Here is a 24,448-nt window from a genome sequence, read left to right on the forward strand (position 1 = left end):
GGCCCTTACTACAAAGGCATTTCGTAATACTTAGCAAAACAAAATGTTTCTTTGAAAAGATGACTTACATAAGACACCAAATGTTGGAATCACTGGCATATCAGTGAAATTAGTGTAAAAAGCACTGGTGTTCTTACACGAGTTTCAGGCTGTATATATATAGCCCAATAAAGGAGCAACTTCAGAAGGAAAATTTCAAGAAAATTCCTACATTCCCTTAGATTTCAATAGATGGTATGGTCACAATAACTTTGAGGTGTAACATTTTCTCTTCAATCAAGAGGAGAATCAGGTGATTACCCATACCCAAACAAGCGTTTCAGTCATTACAAGGTTAAGAAATATACCAAGTATTGCTGATGAGAAGTAACAGGATTTGGTAATATCCTGAAAGTGAGCGATACTGAAAAATGAGAAAGTACACAACAGATGATTTAAAAAAAACAAACAAAAAAAAACCACAAAACCCCACAACCCTGAAAAAGTTAGAGGATTGATCTAAACTTTAGACTATTAACAAAGCTGTCTGTAGATGTGAGACCAGGTACAGAAGATACATCTGGAACAGAACTTGGGGGTTTGAGACATAATCAAACATTTACAAGAGGAGAAGTGAGGGTAATAATAGCATTACTTCATCTGAAATACAAAACATGGCATTACATTGAAAAAGAAAAAAAAAAAAATCACGGTTTTGAGACTTGGTTGGCTACCTACAGAGTTGGAGTCCTACAGCTTTAACTGTGAAGAAAGCTAAAATTCTGATTATAAAAGTTGATTTTACACCAGGAAAGCTAAAATTCTGATTATAAAAGTTGATTTTACACCAGGAAATTTTTAAGTAAGAAAGCAGTACATCTCAAATACACTACCTGAAAAAATATGCCAGAGTTAAATTACAAGTTCTGCACAGTAAAACATTTTGGAATTTTTGAAGTTTTCCCAGAATCAACTTAAAAAGGTAACAATGCTGACAAGCGTCTTAGATGTTTTAGTCTCTAGAAATATATGTTGAGCAAAAGACACTCAAATAACACAGAAAGAAATTACATGTAATTGCTACTCCAGAAATCCTATTTAGGAAGCCTTTAAACCTGTAATTATGATAATTTCTTTATATAAAGAAGAGCCAGTATTTATTTGGGTTGTGGGGAGGCGTATGGGGGGTGTGTGGTGTACAGAAACCACAACACTTTGTTACATCAATAACCACTATTTAAAATACAGCAATTTCTTCAGTACTGTTTCTGTGTATCTTGAAGGAACTCCTTCTAGCAAATACTTTTTGAGTTTTCAAGTAACCAGCTGTGACCAGCAATAAAAATGATGTGCCAGAACACTTAATCCCCCAGACTTTTTAAATTTGTACATGTAATGACACTGGAAAAAAAGTAACTCACATGATTGAATCTTCTGGTGAAAGCAACAGCATTTGGTGCAGAACTGTATTTCTCTTTTTTATTCCAGCCACAGCTTGCCAGCTCCTAGGAGAATGAGGATGAAATTTATTTTTTTTTTTTTTTAAATTAGCACATAACACATGTTCAGAACCAAGATCATAGAGAGACAAATCTTAAAAAGTTTCCAAATAACAGAGCATGATACATTGAAATAAAATATAGTTACACTACTGATTTCTTCTATAAATCAAGATTCCACAGCTCTAATTTCTGAATTATTTTGAATTATTATATTTTTTAAATTAATCTTTTGTTGAATTAAGGACTTGGGTTATTTTTATTCAGGGCTTATTAGAAACCACTGAAGTAATTCAGGATCCATTTTGCTCCCATAGAAAATCCTGCTTTAAAAGTATGAATCTGAGCTAGGGAGAACAGCATGTTCTTTTCTTTTCAATTGCTTTCTGAAGATATTTAAAGTCTACTGAGAAGATACACCTTGTTAACTCAAAATAAAACATGTCCCATTATTTTAAGTTGGCATGTTGCATTAAAAAAATCCCAAAATTGTAATCTTTTGCAGCTACAATAAAAGAAATATATTTCCAGTTTCCCCTTCCAAAAGGAGCCAATTTAATTTAAAGCTGAACAACACTCAGCACTCAAGCAAATAGTTTTGTGGAGTAAAACAGAGCAAAAGGACCTCCTTAAAAAAAATCTCACACAGTTACATACAAACTTACAATGCCTCTTAACTTGTCTGTAAATCTTAGTCAGCACTTGGGCAACTATATCTTCCTTTTTATTTGCTACCACTTAGTTTCAGTAAAGCGATTTTGATTAAAATAATAACCTAAATGTATCAAAATGAGCTCTATCAACATACAAAAGCATACAGAATAAATGCAAATATATACAGCATGCAACGTATTCCAGTACTACCAAGAAAAAATAATCACTACAGAGACAGCTAAATTATTAAAGTGTCATAATAGCGAAGTGCAGCCTTTCATTTTTATTTATTAATGCTTTCTTTCCACATCTTCCACTCTGAAGTGCCCTTAGTTTTATCACCACACTGAAAACTACTTACTGAAACCAACATCACACTGTACATCCAGCTACCATATAAAGTGGGTAAGATGACTTAACAGGTAACCAAAAATTGTCCCATTTAAGACAGTCATAGTTTTAAAAGAATTTGTTATCTGGTTATTCTAAGCTATAAAGTTGTGGTGGGGAGGTGGGAGGGGTTTGTTGGTTTGTTGGGGTGTTTTTTGTTTGTTTCTAATCAGGAACTTAACATCTTTTCAACTGACACCCCAAAACTACTAAATAGTCTCATGACAGTTAAGAGACACCTTGAATTCTTCCATTTGTTGAAGTCTGTGGCATGCTGGTATTTGTTAGAGAAGACTGAGATGCTCCTTTCCACAGCTCTAAGAAGCATGCAGAAAATCCAGCTTTGTACTTTCCTTCAAATTTCATTAGAAAGTTCTGTCACCAAAACCTGTCCTGGAAAATGTCAGCATGTTTGGCACAGGAATGCACATGCCCAACTCCTTATATTGCATTTTAATGACTATGCACAACTATGCAGCCCTGAACTGCTCCTGCTGCAAAGGAGAGCGGACTATTGGAGAAGGAACCATTCAAGAGACTCTTGTTTGCATTCTCTATTCCTCAGGATCTCCCAGTGCAGCAGTTACAAACAAATTTCTGCACTTAGGAGAATACAAGGTGATTCATCCTTCCTGGCATCTGATGATCACATTTCCTTAACAGCAGTAAAAAAAAAAAAACCAAAACACCAAAGAAACCAAAACAGTTGCCATCCCAACTTCAGAGAAAAGCGTGGCAATTTCTTATTAATTCAGGGCATCTTGTGTACTATTTCAATTCTCATCACCAAGTAAAAAACCAAATTATTATTTTGAGCACAAGTGACCCATTGCCCTGGCACTGTGTATCTTAAGGGCTTACATGGTCCAGCCATTAGAAGCAGACCTAGCACTGAGGTTTGTGGCACTGATATAATTTGCAGCAGAAGTGGTGATTAAGTAGAAAACATTACCAAAAATCTTTAGAAAGTACATAACAGTATTTTTGAAGTCATATATTAAAAAGTAGAGGTCTAATATCATTTGGACACAGATGCAGATCTGACTCTCAGACTGTAAACAGTATATATATATATATCATTGTTATTTCAAAGTAGAGGTCTCCCTATTTTGACAGAAGACTCAAACAACTGAAGATTCTGCTCCAGAAAAATCCTCTTTGAGATTTGCCCTGTCTGAATGGAAAGAGAAACCAGTGACTGGCAGAGAATAAATGTTTTGGTAAATAAGACTGAAAACTAAACAATGAGGCATAGCAGAAATAGCTCCTGGAACACATTCCTAGCAGATTATCCTATGACCATTTCTGTATTCCTGGGCCAGAGGCTGGCTGTAAGACTGTACATAAAGTTGTACATTAACATCCGTATCGTGGGTTGAAATGTGTTTTCATGTGGTCTCACAAAAAGATAAAGGCTTTGTTATGCATTACTGACCATATCAAATATTGTTTAAAACCCTTAAATTCTAGTTCAGTCAAAAAATACAGAATACACCAGGGTTGACTGTAATCAAACCATTCTTATAGTTGAATCAAAATATTCAATTTCTTCACTAAAGACTGTGCTGCCTATTCCATTACTCCAATGCAGGCATGTTTCTTGGAACTTCCTTCTAAATTTCACTTTTTCCACTACAAGTTTCAAACCCGAAATAGTCACAAGGATAATTTCCTCAGTCTGCCAGTGAACTCAAGCACAGGAGCTATATCATCACCACTACCAATTTTTTGTTTTGTATGATTTATTTAAAATTAGGTGGAAGACTGAAAGGTTTAAGATCAAGAATACAAAAGCTGGACTTTCTTCATAACTCATTTGGGTCTTGATTCCTTTTGAGTCTACAAAATTTTATTTTCCTTAACAAAATACTACAGTAACACTTAAATTATAACCTGTACTGCATGGCAGAAAGACTGTACTTCTCATTAAAGTCTTTATATATGGGTCAAAGTGAAAGTTTCAAAAATAGGAGAAATAAAAAGCAAGGATTAATAGTGAAACCATTATACAACTTCAGAACAAGTAGAGATGAATATTCAATATGCAAACTTTTTTTTTTCCACTGCCTAGCTTAGTAAAGCAAAGGGGATAAAGAAGTCCAAGACAATAACCCAGTGGAGATCTTCAATGTGACAGACTACATGTGGGTAAATAATTCTGGAGGATATATTAAAGTATGTGCAACAGGTAATCAGATTTTCCAAGAACAGTAAGCTAATGTGTTCTACAAGGGAACGTCTGGTAGTTAATGTTAACATAGCTATCAGCAGCACAGCTGAGCAACTCTATGACTACCTTTGTGCTTTGTTGCTAGTGATCTCTAGAAAGTCACAACCACTACAACAACAAAAAAAAAAAATATCAGCACACTACTTTCACTTATGGGGAATAGACGGGAGTCATCAGATTGACTTTCGGAACTCCATCTTTTATTGTTTCCCAAAAATGAAAATGCAAATCAGCTGCTTTCACTCAGACAGAGGTTTATGTACCAGAGGAGTGTTCTTATTACCTTAATTTCTTATTCTGGAGCCCACCAATTATTAGTTAACAAAGACACAGTACTACCTTCTGCTTTCTAATCTCAGAAATAACTTGCAGGAATTTCAAAATGATGAAGAAAGGCGGTTTCCAATACCAGTTGGACTGATACAGTCTGCTTCGGGCTCAAGCAGAGGATCGTGTTAATCACGTCACTATATACTAAGCTATGGTAAATGTTCAAGTCCATGCTTCTGGCTCATCCAAAATGTAAAGTGATTCACTGTACCTTAATCCTCAGTTATGTGGGCTAAACTAAGTTGTCTTTCCATTTCTTGCCAAGAGCATGAAACAGGAAGTGTAGTGGGTGATATGTAGGAACTCAAGCATACACGCAAACCTACCATATCTGCAGGAAATTTTAATACAGGCAGAGAGAATTACATATATTTGCTGTAGAGAGAGTCAAAAGACCGTAGAAGTATGTTAAGTGCCTGCTATGAGTCTGTTCACTGATTCTGATGCTAAAAAAAAAATTACTATGTATTGGGTAAATAGTGTTATTCAGCACTTGGCTTTGGTAAAATAACCAAGATGATGTTCTGATGTCACTTTAAAAAGAAAAAAAAACCCCACACTAAACCAAAACAAACAAACAAAAAAACAAAACAAAACAAACCCCCACACCAAACAAAACAAAACACAAACTCACAATACTTAAAGATTTTACCACAATGAAGATGATGCAACACAGTAATTGATACAGTCAAGAAAAACAACAGGTAAAGAATACTGCTCATACATCCTAAAGATGGTAAAAATCCACTCCAGTTATCTTAGAAATTAAGTATCTTGGAATAAATCTTTCAGAACCCTTATTTGGTAAAATAAATGGAAACACATTAAAGGCTAAAAATATTCATTCATGCACCATGCTATAGAGTTGGGAGGCAGATGGAGATTCACAGCCTATATAAACAGTTTTGTCAGTGAATTACTACAATCTGCAGTAGACACCCAGACTTTAATTTTTTTTATTTAAAACTTGGGAAAGATATTGCTCATCCTTTCCCACCATACATGCAAACAAATTCAACACTTGAGTGCGCATCAAGTTATGTGTGAAGATTTACAAGCTGAATCAAGATATGGACATAGCACACAGTCTGGTACAGGTACTTCAAAGAAACTCAGAAATCTGTAACACTTCATTATCTGCCATCAAGACACCTTCAGGCAAACAACATGTTCCATGCCTGTTTCCTCCTTCTGCAAAACAGGAGAAAACAGTTTTAATTGTGTCTATCTTATTCTGACCTGAGAATTAACTGTATGCCCCTTTTTCATAGGGGATTAACACAATTTAGAGGCACATAAAGATACAAGACAACAGACCTCTGTGCCTGTGAAGGAACACTGACAGACTTGCATAATACTTGCAAGAAAGTGAAAGAGCACTTGATAATACTTGCACACTGTCAGTGCCTTCAACTCCTTTCTGCAAACACTTGAGAAGTGTCAAAACAGCTACCCTTTCACATACGCATATTTTTCAGTGAAGGCATCACTGCTCTCTAGATATCTATTCTCTCAGAGTTTCTTTCTGTTAAGTTTCACTTATTCAGCTTTTCCCTCTTATGGTTTACAATAACGCGTTAGAACAGCTAACAAATTTAAATGTACTTTGTCATATCTTCTCATCTCCCACAGACTTTCCATAGGTCTATTCACACAACAGTATCTGAGATACAAGAGGTAGCATTAAAACAGCAACAAATTATGAGGTATGGAATACTGGATCACTGCCACTATACCTAACTTGATTCCTCGTGGTTGTTACACAGCTGACTGCTCATCCTGTGCAGTGCCAGAAGCAGACTGCAAACCATAACCTACCATCAAACTCAAGAAGTGGAATATTTTTAGGTAAAGTCCTAACTAGCTAAATTGGTGTTCTGATTTTTCGATATTCAGTACTTTGAAGCTCAGCGCAACTAGAGATAAGACACTCTGTAAAAGCACCCAGAGTTTATTCAACATCAGCACTGGGAAGGGGGCAGAATCCTGCACAGCAGGAATGATTAACATTAGAAAAAACAGTACACAATTATAAGAATCAGATAAGAGAGTAAATAAGAGATCAAATGGGGGGCCTTTTTGAAAGGTTTAAAAGAAACCAACAAACAAAAAACCCCATATAAATCCACATGGATTGGTAAATAGCTTGCTGAAATCATGACAGCTAAATTATGACAACATTTTCAAGTACAGATCAAAAGAAAGCCTTCCAAAAAATTGTGGTTACACAAATGATGAAATCAGTTATCACAACCAAGAGATTCAGCAGGTGTCTCTACTTCAAGCAAAATATAAGACTGACATGACAAAGCTTGCTACCAATAAAATAGCTTGTGATAGTCTAAAGGTGACTAATGATCTGAAAGGCTTCCACACTACTGATAAAGTGGATAGTACAGTGAAAAATAACTTTCAAAAGTGCAAAACAATGCCCATCAGAAAATGCTTATTGTACAGAAATAAGGACAAACAAATTCATCACTTATTACAGACACTGAAGATTCTGAAAACATCAGTTCAAGGTAGGTTGCAAGCAGAAAGAAATGTAGCATTATATAAAAACAAAACAGAGAACAAAAATCATCAATAAATTATCCCAATATATATCCACAGATCAAACCCATCTTGAACACAAGATGCCACTACAGCCTTTTTTCTTTTTCCAAAAAAAGATACAAACCAGTTAGAGAAAACAGAGGACAGGATTAGGTATGGCACAAGGTATAAGGAGCTGAAACCTAAAACATTATCAGAATAGTCAGATAAAGATATTTATAATTCAGAAACATAAAAAACCAGATACTTCACCTCTAGCACTAGCTGAACATATTTAAATACCAACACTTCATTCCCCAAACTAACAGTTCCAGATATTTGTGTGTTATAAAACCACCTGCTTCAGAGCTATATGAACTGGGGAAAAAAATAAGATTTATTGACATATTTTGACTTTGCAATTCCAGAATTTATACACTGGCACAACTTTTTTATATCTAAATTAAAAGAAAACCAAACAACCAAACAAAAAAATAAACAACCAAACAACTAAACAATGAACTACTTACCTCTGGCTGAATTGCTTTAAATACAGGAACATCCATTAGAGTTATCTGACCCTGAAATAAAATAAATCATAAGCTAAAAATTAACTTCACATTCGATTACATTGTTGCGCTGCATGAAAACTACGTTTGTTCTGTTTCCTTTATTATTTGACTTTTATGTTGTAGCTAATTTCAGAGGTTTTGGCTCTACCACAGAGCTGTCCCAAAAAAAAATAGTGTGCCAAACTTTACGTTTAATAAACAAATTATGACAAATCATTCTCAGGAGAATAATCCTGTAGTTACGTATGCAAGTTAGAGCTTGATCTCAAAAACACTACTTAAGAAGCTATCCAAGAATACAAGGAACTACCGTCAGCTGCTCAAGGGCAGTTTCTCTTCAAACTGAGCCTCACTCTAGATGTTACACAATTCTGTTGAAACATCCCTAAAATTTTTCAATCAATACTTGAACCCTATTTTGAATAACTAAGCTAAGAAACTGTTCAGTTGCACAACAAGAGTTAAAATCAAATTTAGCCATCTCACTTTGAGCAAGTCAGAACCAATAAGTACATTTTCATTCCAGGATGTCTGTTTAGCTTTGGAAAGGGCAAAGAGGAACGCGCAGAATCAAACCCAGGTTTTATATTTTGAAACATAGTCACAGATCCTCATGTTAAGCATACAACTTAAGACTGCTGCCTACCTATGAATGTGAAAGAAAGAGATTATCTCTTTCACAAAGTACGTAGGTACCCCAGAAATACAGTTGCACCAGGGGAGGCTTAGACTGGGTATCAGGAAAGAAATTCTTCACTGAAAGGGTTTTCAAGCACTGGAACAGGCTGCCCACAGAAGTGATGCAGACATCCCTGGAGGCGTTTAAAAAACATGTAGGTGTGGCACTTATGGACACAGTTTAGTGGTGGAATTAGCAGCACCAGGTTAATGCTTGGACTCAATTAACTTAGAGGTCTTTTCCAACCTAAAAAAAAAAAAAATCTATAATTTTCTAATTTTAATAAAGACATTAGCTAGTCTTGGGCAATAGCGAGATTGAATCAGACCTATTTAACTGAGTCCACATACTCAACTACAAACAAGAAAACAGGCACACAAATAAGCATGTCTCAACATCTTTGTTGCAGTAAGTCCTGTACAAGCTTTTATATAAACAAACATTTTTGGTCCTGTAACCAACACTCACATGTAGTATTAGACATATAATTTGTACCTATCATTCATTAATATCTATAAAGTACTTAAATGCCAGCTTAAAAAAATCAATCCCCAAACTACCATTTTTAAACGTGGTTTAACAGACAATGGATCAACTGTACCATGTCTTGACAGCACAAATTATACTGTATCTTAAAAGTTTAAATGATATCAAGCATAGCAAACATGCCCCCCTCCAAGTTTGTTTTAAACAGCAGCAATTAATAAGAATGGAAATTCAGAATACAGTGGGCCAAAATACTCTTTGCCTTCAACACAGCTTCTCTCTTCCCTTGCACCCACAGCAACTCCAGTGAAAACGTATGATAAACTTCAGGCAAAACCAAAAGATGCCTTTGAAACTGAAAGCAATCTTGCTATCTGGAACCATTCTATTCTTTTGATGCCTAAAGTGACTTATTCTTGAACAAGTAAAAATTGTTTTCCTAAAATTAAAGACTCTTTCAGCATTATTTTTTCAGATCATCAAAGTCAGAAACACAAATATCGTCACACAAAGTCTTTTTTCAAAAGGGATTGTCTTACTTTGCCACAAGAAGTACTGACAGCAACAAGTGTCATTCCTGGCAAGAGAAGCAGGTAATTTGTGAAAGTGCACCCAGACAACATAAACTATTCCAACAGTGGTTAGTAAGACTGCTTTTGAAGGACTCTGAATGTGTGTGTGGACAATGCCAGTAATTTTCTGTACTATTTCCCACCTTTTCCTAGCAAGTTATCTGGGAAAGGACTAGGACCCTTGGACAGTGACAGTTACACTGCACCTGAGTATGCAAATATGGCTTCATCCTGACAATTTAACAGCACTCCCCCTTATTTGATATATCTATGTATAAGGCTCTTTCGAGGAAAGAAACAGGCAAGGCAAATGGGCAAAGGAAAGACATCTGACCAATAGGGGGAACAAAGCAGGGGAAATCTGGCTAACTAATTTCTAGAGTTAAAATGGACTCAAAGCTAATAGTCAAGATGTGTTCAGAGAACACATCCTAAAAGAAAATGAGACCCAAGTTTATATATTAAACTGTTAAGCAATATTTAGAAATTTATATGATAAATTGAGAATACCTAAGAAAAACGCTTCCCTATGAGGGCAGCACTTACCTAAACACTGCACAGAAAATCTGTACCACTGTGTAAGACAAACTTGCCTGATACCTGGGAGCATGTGTTATTTCTAAACTTCCCACTCACTAGAAAAGAGCAAATCTGTCCCAGTTCTGTAAATCATCTAACCACATACCTATGGCTGTGCAGGCCCAAGCACCAAGGAATTACACTTTCCTACGTGCTGAGAACATTAAGAGACAAAGAGACAGAAGGAAAGCATGGATCTGTTTCCTCTCACCTAGTCCAATCCTGTCCATAGAGCAGCCAGAGTTAACTCTTCCTTCTGATTTTCAAGGTGAAGAACCCAGTTCTGAAACCAGTTCTAAAACTCATTCTCTAGTCTCCCATTTGTCTGCTCAAGTATCTCAAGCTTCCTCAGAAATGTATTATTTTGGGTAATTATGTGGCTAATTGAATGTATTGCCATGCTTCTCAATAAAGAAAATTAATTACAAAATTGGCTGGGCAAGGTGGGGAAGATGAAACCGACAGAATGGGCACTTTGTTAAAGTTTGCATATAGGGTATATTAAAACATGCTTACAAGAGAGCCAGACATTTCAATGGTTATTAACATTTAACTGCAAATCCTCCTCTCTAGAACAAGACTAAAACAACAGTACAACGAAAAATAGGCCAGGAAACCAATTCATTGTCCATATAAAAGAGAGAATGCTTAAAAGTAAGTGTTGTCTTCCCTCCCAGCCTTCTGGAATTTGTACTCATAATCAACCTGAACTGCCTTATATAAATTACTTCCTTCATGAGTGATTCCTAAACAAATTTACCTTAAGACAGTATCCTTACTCAATAATTATGAAACAAAGACTGTTGTTATAAATTCACACATTAAAATAAATGCATACATTTAAATGACTATATTAAATGGGTATATTAACATTGAAAGAAACCAAAAAAAGGCCAAAGCTTAAGACTAACATTCATTACTAAAAAGCTTTTAATTGCTATTAAGTACATTACAATATTTAAAAACTCAGTGAGTTTTAACAGAGAAACTTCTTTCTTCTACTATCACACTGGTATTAGACTGATTTGTTTTTTTTTTCTTGTTTATACAGCTTGCTGCTTTCACCAAAATCTTCAGTAACATTGTATCGCATTACCATTTGAAATATCCATTACTGAGGTTCCTTTCTTGGAGAAATTGCAGTTTCCATTGAAAGCATCAAGAATTGTTTTCTCTCTTAAGAACTGTTCAAACTTCAAAAGAGCAACTAATAGCTGAATGCCTAAGCTGATGGATAGGAAGCCATCTGAGTTTGCAGATAGGACAGCATACCTGACGTAAGAGTTTAAAAACACCTTTGACAAAACAGAATTTTTTAAACGTTAGCTTATTCACATTTAGAAGTCTAACACTTAACTGAATTTTTACCCTTTTACAGACACTTGCTCACTACTAAGTCAAAAATAAAGCAAACTGAAAGGCTGGCATTCTAATTAACAGTACATGAAATGACAAAATTTAAAAAAATACAGTATTTATGATATGCTCAACTCTTAACAGTAACTTCTGTTACTGTTAGAGTTGAAGAAGAGAGAAGAAAAAACTTCTATCTTGAAGTTGGTCTATCTTGACCAACTCAGGGGAAATTTAAACCCCAATAAACAAAGGCACTAGTTTGGTTTCTGCAATGAAAGAGATACAATGTACTGACTTTTCTCATTCCAGCTCCTTAATCCAGCCAATACAAATTCGTGGATAGCCCCCCTTCTAAATGTGGTTTAATGTTTTAATATTCAAAACAAAAATTCTAAGAGTTCACATCTATTTGTTACATGAGACAAGCCAAGCATAACCTCTCCAGCTTTTGAGTTGTCAGCTGCACAGATTTTAAAAAATAAATAAATATAGAATTACATGTGCAATATGAAACTGTGAACTTCATCTCACTTACTGTTTAAATAAGCATTCGGATTACACAAAGATCACGGAACTTGATATTTTTTGCCTTTCCAGAAGTGGTATGAAGTGGTACGTCTATCAAGTTCATTTATACATTAAAGTACTTCTTCATTGCTCAGGCAATCAAAGCACAGAATAGAAGTTTGTGTTTATGCTTGCCCTAGATCCTAGATAACAATTCTAGGATTTGATTAGGAGAGCTATGTTTTGAATGTACAGCTAATACATTCCCCAATTCTCAACCACTTGAAGAACCCTACAAGAGAAAACCATCTTAACAACAGTGAATGATAACACACTGGCATGGCACTTGGAAGATAACTCTCTCCCCTCTTTTTCCCCACATAGCCCTGGGAACTTCTGCATGTAACAGACTTTGCCTGGGGACAGTCTGCAACAGTCAAGTTTAAAAATACTTTACTCCTCCTAGGTGCTGAGATGCTGGACTTGTTAACAATTAAGTATTTAAAAATAATAAAATTATTACCACAAAGCTTCAGTAAGTATAAAGAGATTCACCTCTCTCTCAGGGAGATGCATCAGGCCACAAATTTTACATCCAGATAATCAAGAACTACGTTTCAGTATGCTGCTTCTTTGAAGGACATGGAGAAGCTCAATGAAATGAGATTTTAAGATACTCTCCAACTCTTTCTCTTTTGTGTGAATACATATGGATTACCCTCCTTTCATAAAACCCTGTAATTTAAGAACTTCTAGTAGCAGTTAACACCATCACACTGAGCTCCTCTCCATGCTACTATACAGAATGGTTTGATTTGGAAAGGACCCCAAGATTATTCAGTTCCAAACCCCTGCCATGGGCAGGGACAGCCCCCACCAGACCGGGCTGCTCCAAGCCCCATCCAACCTGGCCATGAACACTGCCAGGGAAGGAGTATTCACAACCCCTTTTTGGCCTGGGCTATAAACCCACCTTTCTGGTCCCTACACCTTCTCAAGCATAAACTTTCTATGAGGCTATTTGTTGTACTACAAGTTTTCCTGCCATGTACCTACTGTAAGGACAGTGCACTTCCCAAGGAGCTCCTGGACAGAGACCCTCAGTGTGAAAAGAAAAACTAAGTTTCTGTCTGAGATGGGAAGAAGAAAAAAAAAAAAAAAAAAAAAAGAATCAAATATCTACATTTTGGTTACTGAAGAATACTGCCATAACACGAGTTTCCTTGAAGCCATGTTGGTTCAAGCAGCACTTCATAAATTGTTCCTTAATCTGAATTTTTAGAAGGAATTATATTTAAGCCTTCCAACTTGGCTTAGCACTGTCTCTCCAGGCTGCCAGAATACTTTTCCTCACTGAAAAAAATAGCTAACCCTCTGTTAAGCACTGCCATCAGTAGGAGAGTAATTCTGCTGTCCAAAATGAATGCTGGTGGATTAAGTTCCTGTGTTGAAACTCTGCTTGTTTTCTCAAAGTCAACTCCAAAACTTTTATCATTAATAGTTGCAATAAAGTTGCTTCTTCTTGCTCTCATTGGGAACATACTTACTCTTTCATATTCTTCTGTAAAATTAAGCTAACAGGAAAACATACAAGAAAAAGTTCTTTTCATCAAAAGCTCCCAGGACCCAGTACTTCACTTTATTCAAACTGCTCTCAGATACAGCAGACAAACTTGTCTCAAACTCCCTAATCCACTGACAACCAGCCTCAGGAAAGGCCAAAACCAACATTACTGCCAGGAACCGCGTAGCACAACTCACACCAGTAGCTGTGCAGGAACTCGCAGAAGGGACTCTGAATCTGCCAGAGTCCTGCATAAGACAAAGTTCTCTTCGAGGGAACCTTGGGACAGTTGAAGATATTTTATTCTGTTTGAAGGGCAAAAAATGAATTCGTTGAAGCCCATACACCTCAAAATGTATTTCTCTACTTCTATTACACAAACAATGTGGTTTCAAAACTCTTGGGACCTGCTTCCTCTACAAAACACACCCTCATGCTCTTTCTTCAGGTAAAGATAACTTGGTACTTAACTGTCGTAAGAACAACTTTGTTCCTTGTTTCATATAAGCATTTTTAAAATAAACTTTCTTTATATATTATTTCCAAAATAAGCAATATTCTCTTTTCCAACATCCATCTGACACAGCTTAACTGGAATTAAAAAGAGAGAAATACACGTACATCTTAGTGTGGGCTTACTTCATAGCACTTTCAGAAATTAGGGTAAAGAATAAAGAATCCTTCTTAGATAACTAGGTGGAAAAAAAAGCAACGGATTTATACAGCTGCGCTTCCCTTAATTCTACCTCAAATATTTACACCACCGTGGCTAAGTTGAAGCATAAAATGGAAAAGTGAGTCAAAAAGTAATAAACAGTCAAATAATTAAACAGTAGCAGCCTAAGGAATAAGAATTTACTGTAAAGCAAAAAATAAATATTTCTTCAACCTGAGGTTCGCCAGCATCTTAATTTGGAGCTCATGTCCCCAAGCATTTTCCTTTTACTTTCACTCACACCAGGTCCCGCTTTCTACTGCCACTGCACCATTAACATATCCCTCCCCCACAAATTGTGCCCTGTACACTAGAAACCACACTTCTCCCTTCAGCGAAAATGGACAGCATTCACTGCAACTGTGTCCACCCTGTACACACACAACGACTCCCATCAGCAGGGCCAGACACCAGTGGGTAACCCTGGCACCAACTTGTTTTGTGGCTTTTAGCCGTTTAATAAAGAAGTGAGCAGTGATCAGCATAAAAGCAGGTATTTAGAATAGAGACAGTCTCCTTATTAGTTACATCTAGAAAGCTGTCTCTGCAGAAAACAAATGTGTCCTACTTCAATACTCACTGAATGGGATTCTTTTTTCCCCAAAATTCATGAAACATCCCCTGGAAACTGGTTTTGTAAGCTGCATGGGGATAATACACACTATAAATTTGCAACAGCAGCAGCTATGCCTGAAGATCTCACCTGTTTCTAAAGTGGCCTTCAACCTTACAAAGAACTTAAGCCACCGGGCTAGTTACAACAGTATAACTGGTCTATTACACATACATGACAATAATGATTTCTGTTACTGATCAAATTAGACCCCTTGCAGGGCTGGTGTACTTCTGCTAAAAAGTTACAAGACTGAACAAAAGATCACTACATCAAACAGCACACCGACTGTGCATTCAGGGTAGTGTTAGATGACTGCCAAAGGGAAGAATATGGAAATAAAATAAAAAATATTTACAATTGGGCTTCTCTTTGGCTTGGGAAGCAGCTTCTTGAAAATACAAGATTACAAGCAATAGCTTTTATAGTCCAGTTTGTCTCTGACCCACTAACTGAGTAAACAGATCATGTTTTGAAGTAACAATGATGTCTCTAACAGAGTGGGAACTAAAAAGACATCTGTCCCTCTCATATCAGTACTGAAACCACTAGCATGAATCATTATTTCCAGAACCTCTCAAACTTAATTATCTTTCAGATTTTTGCTCTTCTTTCTCCAGCATAATGGTAATTGTCCCATCTGTACAGTGTGACTCATTTTGATCAAAATGTAACATACAGAAGGTATGGGATAAGACTTCTCAATGCTGATGTTGACTTTATCAGTAACTCTTCTTTATGCTACCTATGCACTGGAATTTTTTCATTTAAGCCAAGATTTCCTAACCATTAGACAACTAACTAGCTCTGATGCAACACCTTGCTTTTACTGCCATTTTACTGGCTTTATCACATTATCTTTTCTCACCGTGTAAAAGATATTTACACAGCCCACATATTATTTCCTCAGTTTAACACTTTAAATGAAAATTTTTTTTTTAAACAGTATTCATTCAGCCCTCACTAAGTCACAGATGTCAGTAGTCTGGACTGCACCTGTTTTTAGAAGAGGCATCATTAAACTATAAGTTTCCTCATACTTTGAAAAAGCAATTAGTAGCATATATTATAACATAAAGTTACTAACACAGTTTTGCGTTATCATTAGTGCTGATATCCTCAAGAGCTTGGCCATACTGCATCACTTTGGTAGCCTCATACTGAGACAAGGGGGGGCACAAAATTACAAAATGGAATATATAAGCCTTTAGAATCAGTTTTAAGTAATGTTAAGTTTGATGGCTTTGTAACAGTAGCAATGGAAAATTACTGAGGTCCATGCTACACAGAAAAAAAGTAGAGTACAGCTAGAAAACATACTGAGAATTCTTGTACAAGATAAATCATTATAGTTGACACAGTTTTAAGAAAAACAGTCTAGAAGAACAGGACACAGGGATAAGGAGTATCTGGGAATGGCAGGTGTCCAGGATGGGCTACAGTTAAATGATAAGTAGGAGGACAGGAGGATTATTATGTCTCTGGTGCTAAAGAACCAATTAGGCTGCTATAAGCATCTACTGCACGTGCTTCAAAGGCTTCCAGAAGTGATGAAGATTGTTGGGAGAAGTAAACGACCCTCAGAGACCACCACCACAATTCTGATGCATGCAGGGAACTTTCTGGAAAATGATGTAATCCATATGTAGCCTCATGAATATGTACATATGCCCAGGGACTATATAAGGATGGCTTGTGTAGCAATACAGGGACACATGTTAGGAGGAACTATCCCCTGTGTCTCCCGGCACCACAATAAAGAATAACTGCTTGTCAACTTAAAAACTTTGTTGGCAAGTTTGTTCCTGGAGTTTTCTCCAAATTAATACCAAAACTGAAATCCAGATGAAGATTTTGCACTTCTCTGTTACAGCAGGACTAAAACCAGGAAGAATAAGAAAAAGGCCAATAAAATGAAAACAAGGGTAATGGTGAAAGGTACTTTTCCTCCAAGGTGCCTAAATTTTTGGCTAATTTACTTATTTCTACATCATTCAGTAAGAATCATCAGAAAAAGACAAAGCAAGCAAGCCCTACTGAAAAAGCAGATAAACTTGCCTGGGGAAACAAACATTAACAAAGACATGCAGCTGTGTACAGAAACATATGAAGAAGTTGAATGAATTGTTACCTTGCCAAAGGGCTGAACACTGACTAATGGCAATCTTGCTCAATTGTCCAGAATTCTATCTATAGGACATTTCAGATCCATTTACAGTAACTGAAGCCTGATATGAAGATCTAGATAGTTTAAAAGGGAAAAGACTGAGAGTAAAGATGTTTTCTTTTGAGGAACTGAGAAAACAGCGATATTATACTGGATAGTATAAATAAAAAATACAAAACACAGGTTTGTAATTGTAATGGGAAATACTTCATTAAAAGATTCCTGTTTGTGAGTGGAACTCTACCCAGTTTTCATAATATGAAAACAGAAGGAACAATGGATTTTAAGAAATATTTTTATCTAATCAAGATTTACTAAACAGGTAACATTTAGAACACCCATGAATGTAAAAGGTTCCTGTTTGAGAGATGAAGGATTCGACAGTAGAGCAAAACAATTATGAAATGGGATGCAAGACAAAACATTTGTATTTTCTGCTGTCCAAGTGAGTGACAGCAACTCCACAGAGACTAGGTGATCTACTTTGCTACTCAACAGCATCCACCACTGGCTACATAGCAGAGCCATTCAAAAGAACTTATTCTGGCCTGAATGCATAATTCCACTAGAATTCATGCCCCTAGCCCCAAATTCCCAAAGTACTTAGATTTCCTTTATGTAGAGAACTCTTAAGATAAACCGAATTGATAGCCAGCACCAAAAACATCTTCTGAAAAGTAGGTGATTCATTACCCAACTGTTCCTGACAACAGAGCAAGGAAGAGGTCTGAACCACATGACGTGAAACTCAGTCAGGAATAAATCATATAAGAATCTAATGTGTAAGTACCACTTCATAATCTAGATGCTTTAAATTTTCAGTATACTCATTAAAATCAATTTACCCCTTAATAATTAACTGTAACAGCTATTAACAATTAAAAAATAAAACAAATATAATGAATACTCTGTGATACATACTACCACGTATTGATAGTCTCCCCAGGACAAGTCATCAGGAACCTCTTCAGTTGAATTTTAAATGCAGTAGGAGCAATAGTTTGTTAGCAATCTTTCTAAGTAAGATACTTGAATCATTTAGAGAGACCATGTGTCATCGTAACCTCTACGAGTAGGATTAAAATTAGAAATTAAAAAGTTACACGATGTTTCAGTAAACATTATTCTCATTGCTCTTGGTCCTGCAGGCTACCCAACTCATTATCCTGCACCTGTGCACCCAAAAGAAGAAAACACTCCCTAGACATAAGAATTGCCAGAATTAAAAAATAAAGACACCTCCAAAAAAAAAACAAGTACAGCTCAAGTATTATTCTTACAATTGAAATATTCATGTCAGAATTAAGCTGCATCATACTGATTTAAGAATCTCTGGTCTACGCTACAGGTAAGATTGTGGGTTGGGAAAAAAAAACAAACAAAAAAAACAACCCCACAGACATCATAGCCCAAAAAAGATCATTTAACACTAAACAGAATATAGACAATGAAGAACTATAGTGCAGGATCCAGTTTTGAGACCCATGGACAACAGAAGTCATGCAAAAAACAGAAACAGAGAATCAGAGGAAAAGCTGTCAAGAAGATTCACACACAAGCTAACAAAAATTACTTTAATTGCTTACCGCATATTCTTCTGGTGTAACTTTTAGAACATCAAATACCACTGCATCAAAGCTCTTCTTCAGCTCAGCTGATCCTTTGTCACTCAAGGATTCTGAGCTGCTGCTCTTCTGCAGAAACAAATAAAACCACTGATGATATTTTGCTTCTTTTCTTTTTTACATACCCAAAAGCAAAATTTCTGCTTAAACATCACTGTTCACAGAATTTTTCTACTGGGCAAACAATCAACTAAAAGTCAGTCACAGGATACACTTTCTGCTGACCAAGACTGCTAAATCAGAGACTCTCAAACAGACTTCAATGCATTTCAAAGGTGTTCCTCAAAACAAAACAGTTATTTCTCAATGCATATTTAAATTCCAATTTCACTGACAGGAAAGTTAACAGCAGTAATAATACAGTCACACTGAATTGCAAACAGAAAAAATATCACTGTGGTGAGGAAAAAAAGACAAAGCCCATCCAAAAGGAACAGTTAACATCAAAGAACATTATCAATCTTCCTAATTCTCTTAGAAGCATTAAAACTTAAAAAAATTACTTGTGTGTTCCTGTTGAAGGCACTCAGTATGAACTATTTCAGCTTTGAAGTTGTTTGGATTTTTTAATGCTAGTAATTAACATTTGCAAAAAATACCACATCCTAGAATATTTTTCTATGACTCTTCATCTACAATATAAAGATTTTGCTTCCCTGCAGAACACAAATACAGTTCAAAAAGTTTAGGTTCGATATAAGGAAGAAGTTCTTTACTGTGAGGATGGTGAAGTGATAAACACCCCATCCCTGGCAGTGTTCAAGGCCAGGCTGGATGGAGTCTTGAGTGACATGTTTTAGTGTGTGGTGTCCCTGCCCACAGCAGGGGGGTTGGAACTAGATGATCTTAAGGTCCTTTCCAACTCTAGTTATTCTATGATTTGATTCTATTAAAAAAATTAACCCTTTGTATGAAATTAACACACTTCATATGTTTCACATATTATTTTCATACAAGTAATCTCTTCCTCTAGTATACAGATACAAACCTAGATTCTGTTTGATCATTACAGGAAAGAAGGGCATGGAAATTGAGATGTCACAACCAGATGTATGCTTCACAACTGAACCTTAGGTATACTTATTTCAGAAATAAGTATATGACATGCAATCACTTTGCTGCCACACACTCTCCTTGGAAAGGCTATGAATGTATGTTTCTTGCTTCTTAGTTTCTTCTCACTTTCAGAAACCTGGTATGAAGCAATCTCTCAACTACAAAATAAGAACTAAGATGACACGTGGACAAAACCATCATGAAAGACCACAGTTACTACAATCAATACCCATATCAAATTTAACACTTCCTCAGCAAACAGTATGCTTGCCTGGAGTACTGTGCAGCACCTACATTCTTCAGCAACAGCACAACCTTGACGTAAACACTAACACAGCTCCACAACAGTTTTGCTAATACATTGTTTGGAAAGATTCAAGAGAAAGAAAACTAGTATCAATGCACAGAGCTTAACCTCACCATTGCTGGGACCTCCAGCTCAGCTGTGGCAAAAAACACTCAGCACGTATCAAGACCTGCCTAGTCTTAAGTTGGTCACTAATGCATCCTTAAGTACTCTATCCTAGCCACCATCACAGAGGCATGCCTCCTAGAAAGCTGAAAACATTAGTTCAGCCCACATAACGAAGGCACTTTCTGACAGTTTGTGTATGCTAATACTGGAAGTTTTCCAGACCATGGCTGTAGGTCATATCCACAACGTGTGTATGAATGACCACTTTACCAAATAACTTCTGGCAGAAGTCAAATTTCAGCACTGTTACACTGCACTTTCAGTAGCGCCTACACCATGTCTGCTGATGCCAAGGCAGAAGGGAAGGTACTGCATGGCCAATGATGCTGGTAAATAGTTCTACTGTGGTGGTGTCTTCTCCTGAAAATCTAACAAGACAGTATTTTAGGGCTACATCACATATATTTTGACTTTGGCTTCATACTCACAGAAACAAGGACATTTGAACTCCTTAAGACTTCAGCTGAAATAAACTCCTGTCCATTTTTAAGCACGTTTGTTAAAAGCACTTATATTTAGTAATCATATCCAGTTTCAGTTAGGTTATTCTAATAGTACCATCTCCCTGAAAAATTGACTTTGAAAACACCAAAAACTCCACACCAGACAGGTATTTTCAGCAACCAACACACTTACAGAAACATTTCAGTTACAAGTTCTCCCTCCTCACAGTTAGTCAAGATGGGGGGAAAAAAAAATCCAGTTTCAGAAAGCAGATTTATGTTACTTGGCCAAAATATATTTTACTCCATTTTATCAGACATCATGTAAACACTTAAGGCTATCTTGCAGAAGAGAACGAGAGCTTTTCTCCAAGAAGATTTCAGTTGCATGCCAACAAATGGTCAATCAATGATTCATAACACAATGGTAAGTACAAGAATCAGTATAAAAAAAAAAACAATGTTCTTGAAGATTTATGACAGTTTTCTTGTTCAAATATTGACAATAATTGTGAAACTGTGCTGGAGAGTATTTCATTTCTTTTGATAAAACAACACTCCAGTTTTCCTTTTGCCTTGTTTGTGGTACTTTCCATATTCCCTATGCACATGCAGCTCTGCTATCAAAACACATGTATAAATATGTTTACATATAAACAATATAAACATAAACACATGTATAAATATGTTACACTGGAGCCCATACCAAGGTCTGAATGTAGCCCAAGAGACAAAGGCAACATCCTTATTCCACTGCTACTGTATCAGGCAGCCCCAACACACACAAGTACCTGCGCCAAAGAAGGGAACATTTCCCACAGGCCTTGCCAGCTTATTGCACTAAGAGCGTCTAGTATTGTTAAAACTTCAAAAGAAAGCTTCTTTGTCTAGATGTGATGGAAGAGAACATAAAAAAGGCAGCTTTGGCTGTGGCAAGGCTGTAAATGCTAGCTCATGCTTTATTTTGGTATACAAAGGTCAGAACTAAGTTATTCACATCTAAACTGGGGCAATGAAACCAACACACAAAACAAAGAGTCTATCGCACCAGATTTGTTAAAAGAAAAACCTACGTTTTGGTGCATTAAAAAAAAAATTAAGTACTTATGGTCTTAGGAATCCAACAACCAAGTTTTGTAATCCTTACCTCTGAAGCGGTAGCTGCAATATTAACACAGCTTGACTGTCCGTTCATTAGGTCCATCCTGCCCCCACCATTAATCTTCAGCCCTACATTTACAGCATCAGGATCATCTCCAAGGCAACTGAGTAACCATTCCTACAAAGACCAAAAAGTAATCAGAAACCATCTTACTCATGTGTTTTAAACAAGATTCAGTATATAAAAATCTGTAGAAAAAAAAAAAAGGAATAAACCACTTTGAGATCCAAACTTTACATTCAAACATATATTCTGAAATTACCTGCTGCTTTAAGATGACATAAGCAACTGCAGGTTGCACTGCTATCCATTAGTTACTGAAAGTATAGACTTTCATATTCTTTTTCCTACTACTTTCAATATGTAAACATATGCATTAACTCCAACTTAAAGTTAGGCCTGCAACATCAGTTCACATGATTCTTTTCCTTTGATTACCAACTTTAAAAAGTAAACTCCAGCTGTAACCTATTAGATAACTTTCATAAGAAGTTATCCTATAATTTCCAATCCTATATGCCTATTCCCCAGCTTTAAGTTAAAATTCCCTCATTAAAAGCAATTTAAGATACAAGTGGAATTTACACTTTTTCCCACAAATTACTCAAATTGTTTAGTAAAAGCAAACAAACAAACCCTATACAAAGGAAAACTCCACGCACTAACTTTTAATGTATCCTGGCAAGAAAACTATTGCTTTTCATTCCTACAGAGAAAAGGCTACAAAGAAATAAAAAATTTTGGCATCCACTACAAAATCAGTAAGACTACCCAACACTTAGGTGTTACTGAGAGAGTAAAAATTGGTTTGGGCTTACATTTCATAAGATGTTAGTGCCCTCTAGTGCGAAAACGATTATAAATCAGTTTTCACAGGTCTATGTTTATAACAAGTGCAACTGTTTCTGAAGATATTATTTACGAAAATCACTTTAGGTGTGTAGTTTAACTCAGAACTATTAACACAGTCGTGAATAGAGAAAGTAAGTAACAGGTAACAAATATCGCATGACAAAACAGTATTACAGCAACTCATACGTAAGCCCTCTATGTAACGAAATAAAGTATTCCAAAAAGCTCTATCTCCAAGTGATCTAAACCAGGTATGTCAGATAAACAAGCCTAGAAGGTGAGAAACTGCAAAACTGAAAAAATAAAATAGCCTCAAAAGAAGCAGTAACTTTAAAGTGCCATCACAGGAATGCAATACAGAAAGAAGAGCAACTGAAAGCTAGCCACATTGCAAAGTTCAGCCAAACTCTACAGGTTCTAGATATTTTGGGGTAATAAGAGTCCCCATCTGAACTATGCTGAGCTGTACTTCTGCAGTTCAGAACAGCCATTCCACATTATACCCTTTCTGTGTTGTTTTTTTTTTCTAAAAAAAAAGATGTAACTGTCTCATTCACAGGACAAAGATGCTACATTTCCCTTTAACGTTATACTCCTAGCCCACAAGCTAGAATTAAGATTGTCTTTCCACCACTAAAAATACACTTAACTGTACTTACATTATAGCTGGTATTATACTAACAGGCCATATGAAGGGAAAGAATTAACTCATCTTTGGCTTGAGTGTCACTGCTATCATGTCCTTTTCTATCTCAATTACCCTTCAGACTGTCTTATGTGGAATACCTTCAAATGCTCAGGTCACCAAATCCCCTTTCCTATAGCCTTTTCATTTACTGAACTGAAAAGCAAGGAGGTGAAACCAACTGATGTGCTATAATTCTCATTTATGCTTACGAGAGTTATCGTTCTCAGTAGAGGACAAGAGGAATCACACCTCCAAAACCATTTTCAGGCCCTCCACGTGCTCAAAATAGTACACCTGTCCCATTTTAATCACCATCTCTGCTGAAAAAAAAAGCTACCCTTTAAAAATTTGTATTTAACCACGGGAATCATAAGGAAATTTGACACTGCGTAATTTCATCATACGATCTTGCTCATAATTGTACCATACTAGGCCAATCTTTAGTTTAAGATTATATATTTCATGCTTGTGTCACATTTACTTCAGTCGTTCCCCCTCCCCATACTAATGGGGTTTAGGAAGGAAGAGAATTGAGGAAGAAATGTTTCTGACCAAAGATAAGTGAAAACTGAAGTTTGGAGGGGTTTTTACTGAGGGATTTAGATGCTGCTATTTAAAAGAAGTTATGCACATCACAGAAGCCATTTCCTAATATGCTACCTCAAGCCATACCCCCTTGGTCCCTTAACATAACAGCTCCAGTTTGCTACCCTTTCCTAA

At 36.2% G+C, this 24,448-nt stretch overlaps 1 protein-coding gene across 6 annotated transcripts in view; it reads right to left on the reverse strand.

The window, feature by feature from the left end:
* RALGPS2 (Ral GEF with PH domain and SH3 binding motif 2) overlaps positions 1-24,448 on the reverse strand; it is a 118,384-nt gene that overhangs the window by 70,091 nt on the left and 23,845 nt on the right. For all 6 annotated transcript variants that reach the window (XM_062602306.1, XM_062602309.1, XM_062602307.1 and 3 more), the window contains 4 exons: positions 22,174-22,305; positions 19,014-19,121; positions 8,148-8,198; positions 1,401-1,484 (listed from right to left, as the gene is read on the reverse strand). In XM_062602306.1, the coding sequence (XP_062458290.1) occupies positions 1,401-1,484; positions 8,148-8,198; positions 19,014-19,121; positions 22,174-22,230 (300 nt within the window). In that variant the 5' untranslated portion in view covers positions 22,231-22,305. The remainder of the gene's footprint in view (positions 1-1,400; positions 1,485-8,147; positions 8,199-19,013; positions 19,122-22,173; positions 22,306-24,448) is intronic.

The sequence above is a fragment of the Pezoporus occidentalis genome, unplaced genomic scaffold (assembly GCF_034315485.1).
Source record: "Pezoporus occidentalis ecotype Australia unplaced genomic scaffold, CSIRO_AGI_Poc_V1 ctg76, whole genome shotgun sequence".
Lineage (NCBI taxonomy): Eukaryota > Metazoa > Chordata > Aves > Psittaciformes > Psittacidae > Pezoporus > Pezoporus occidentalis.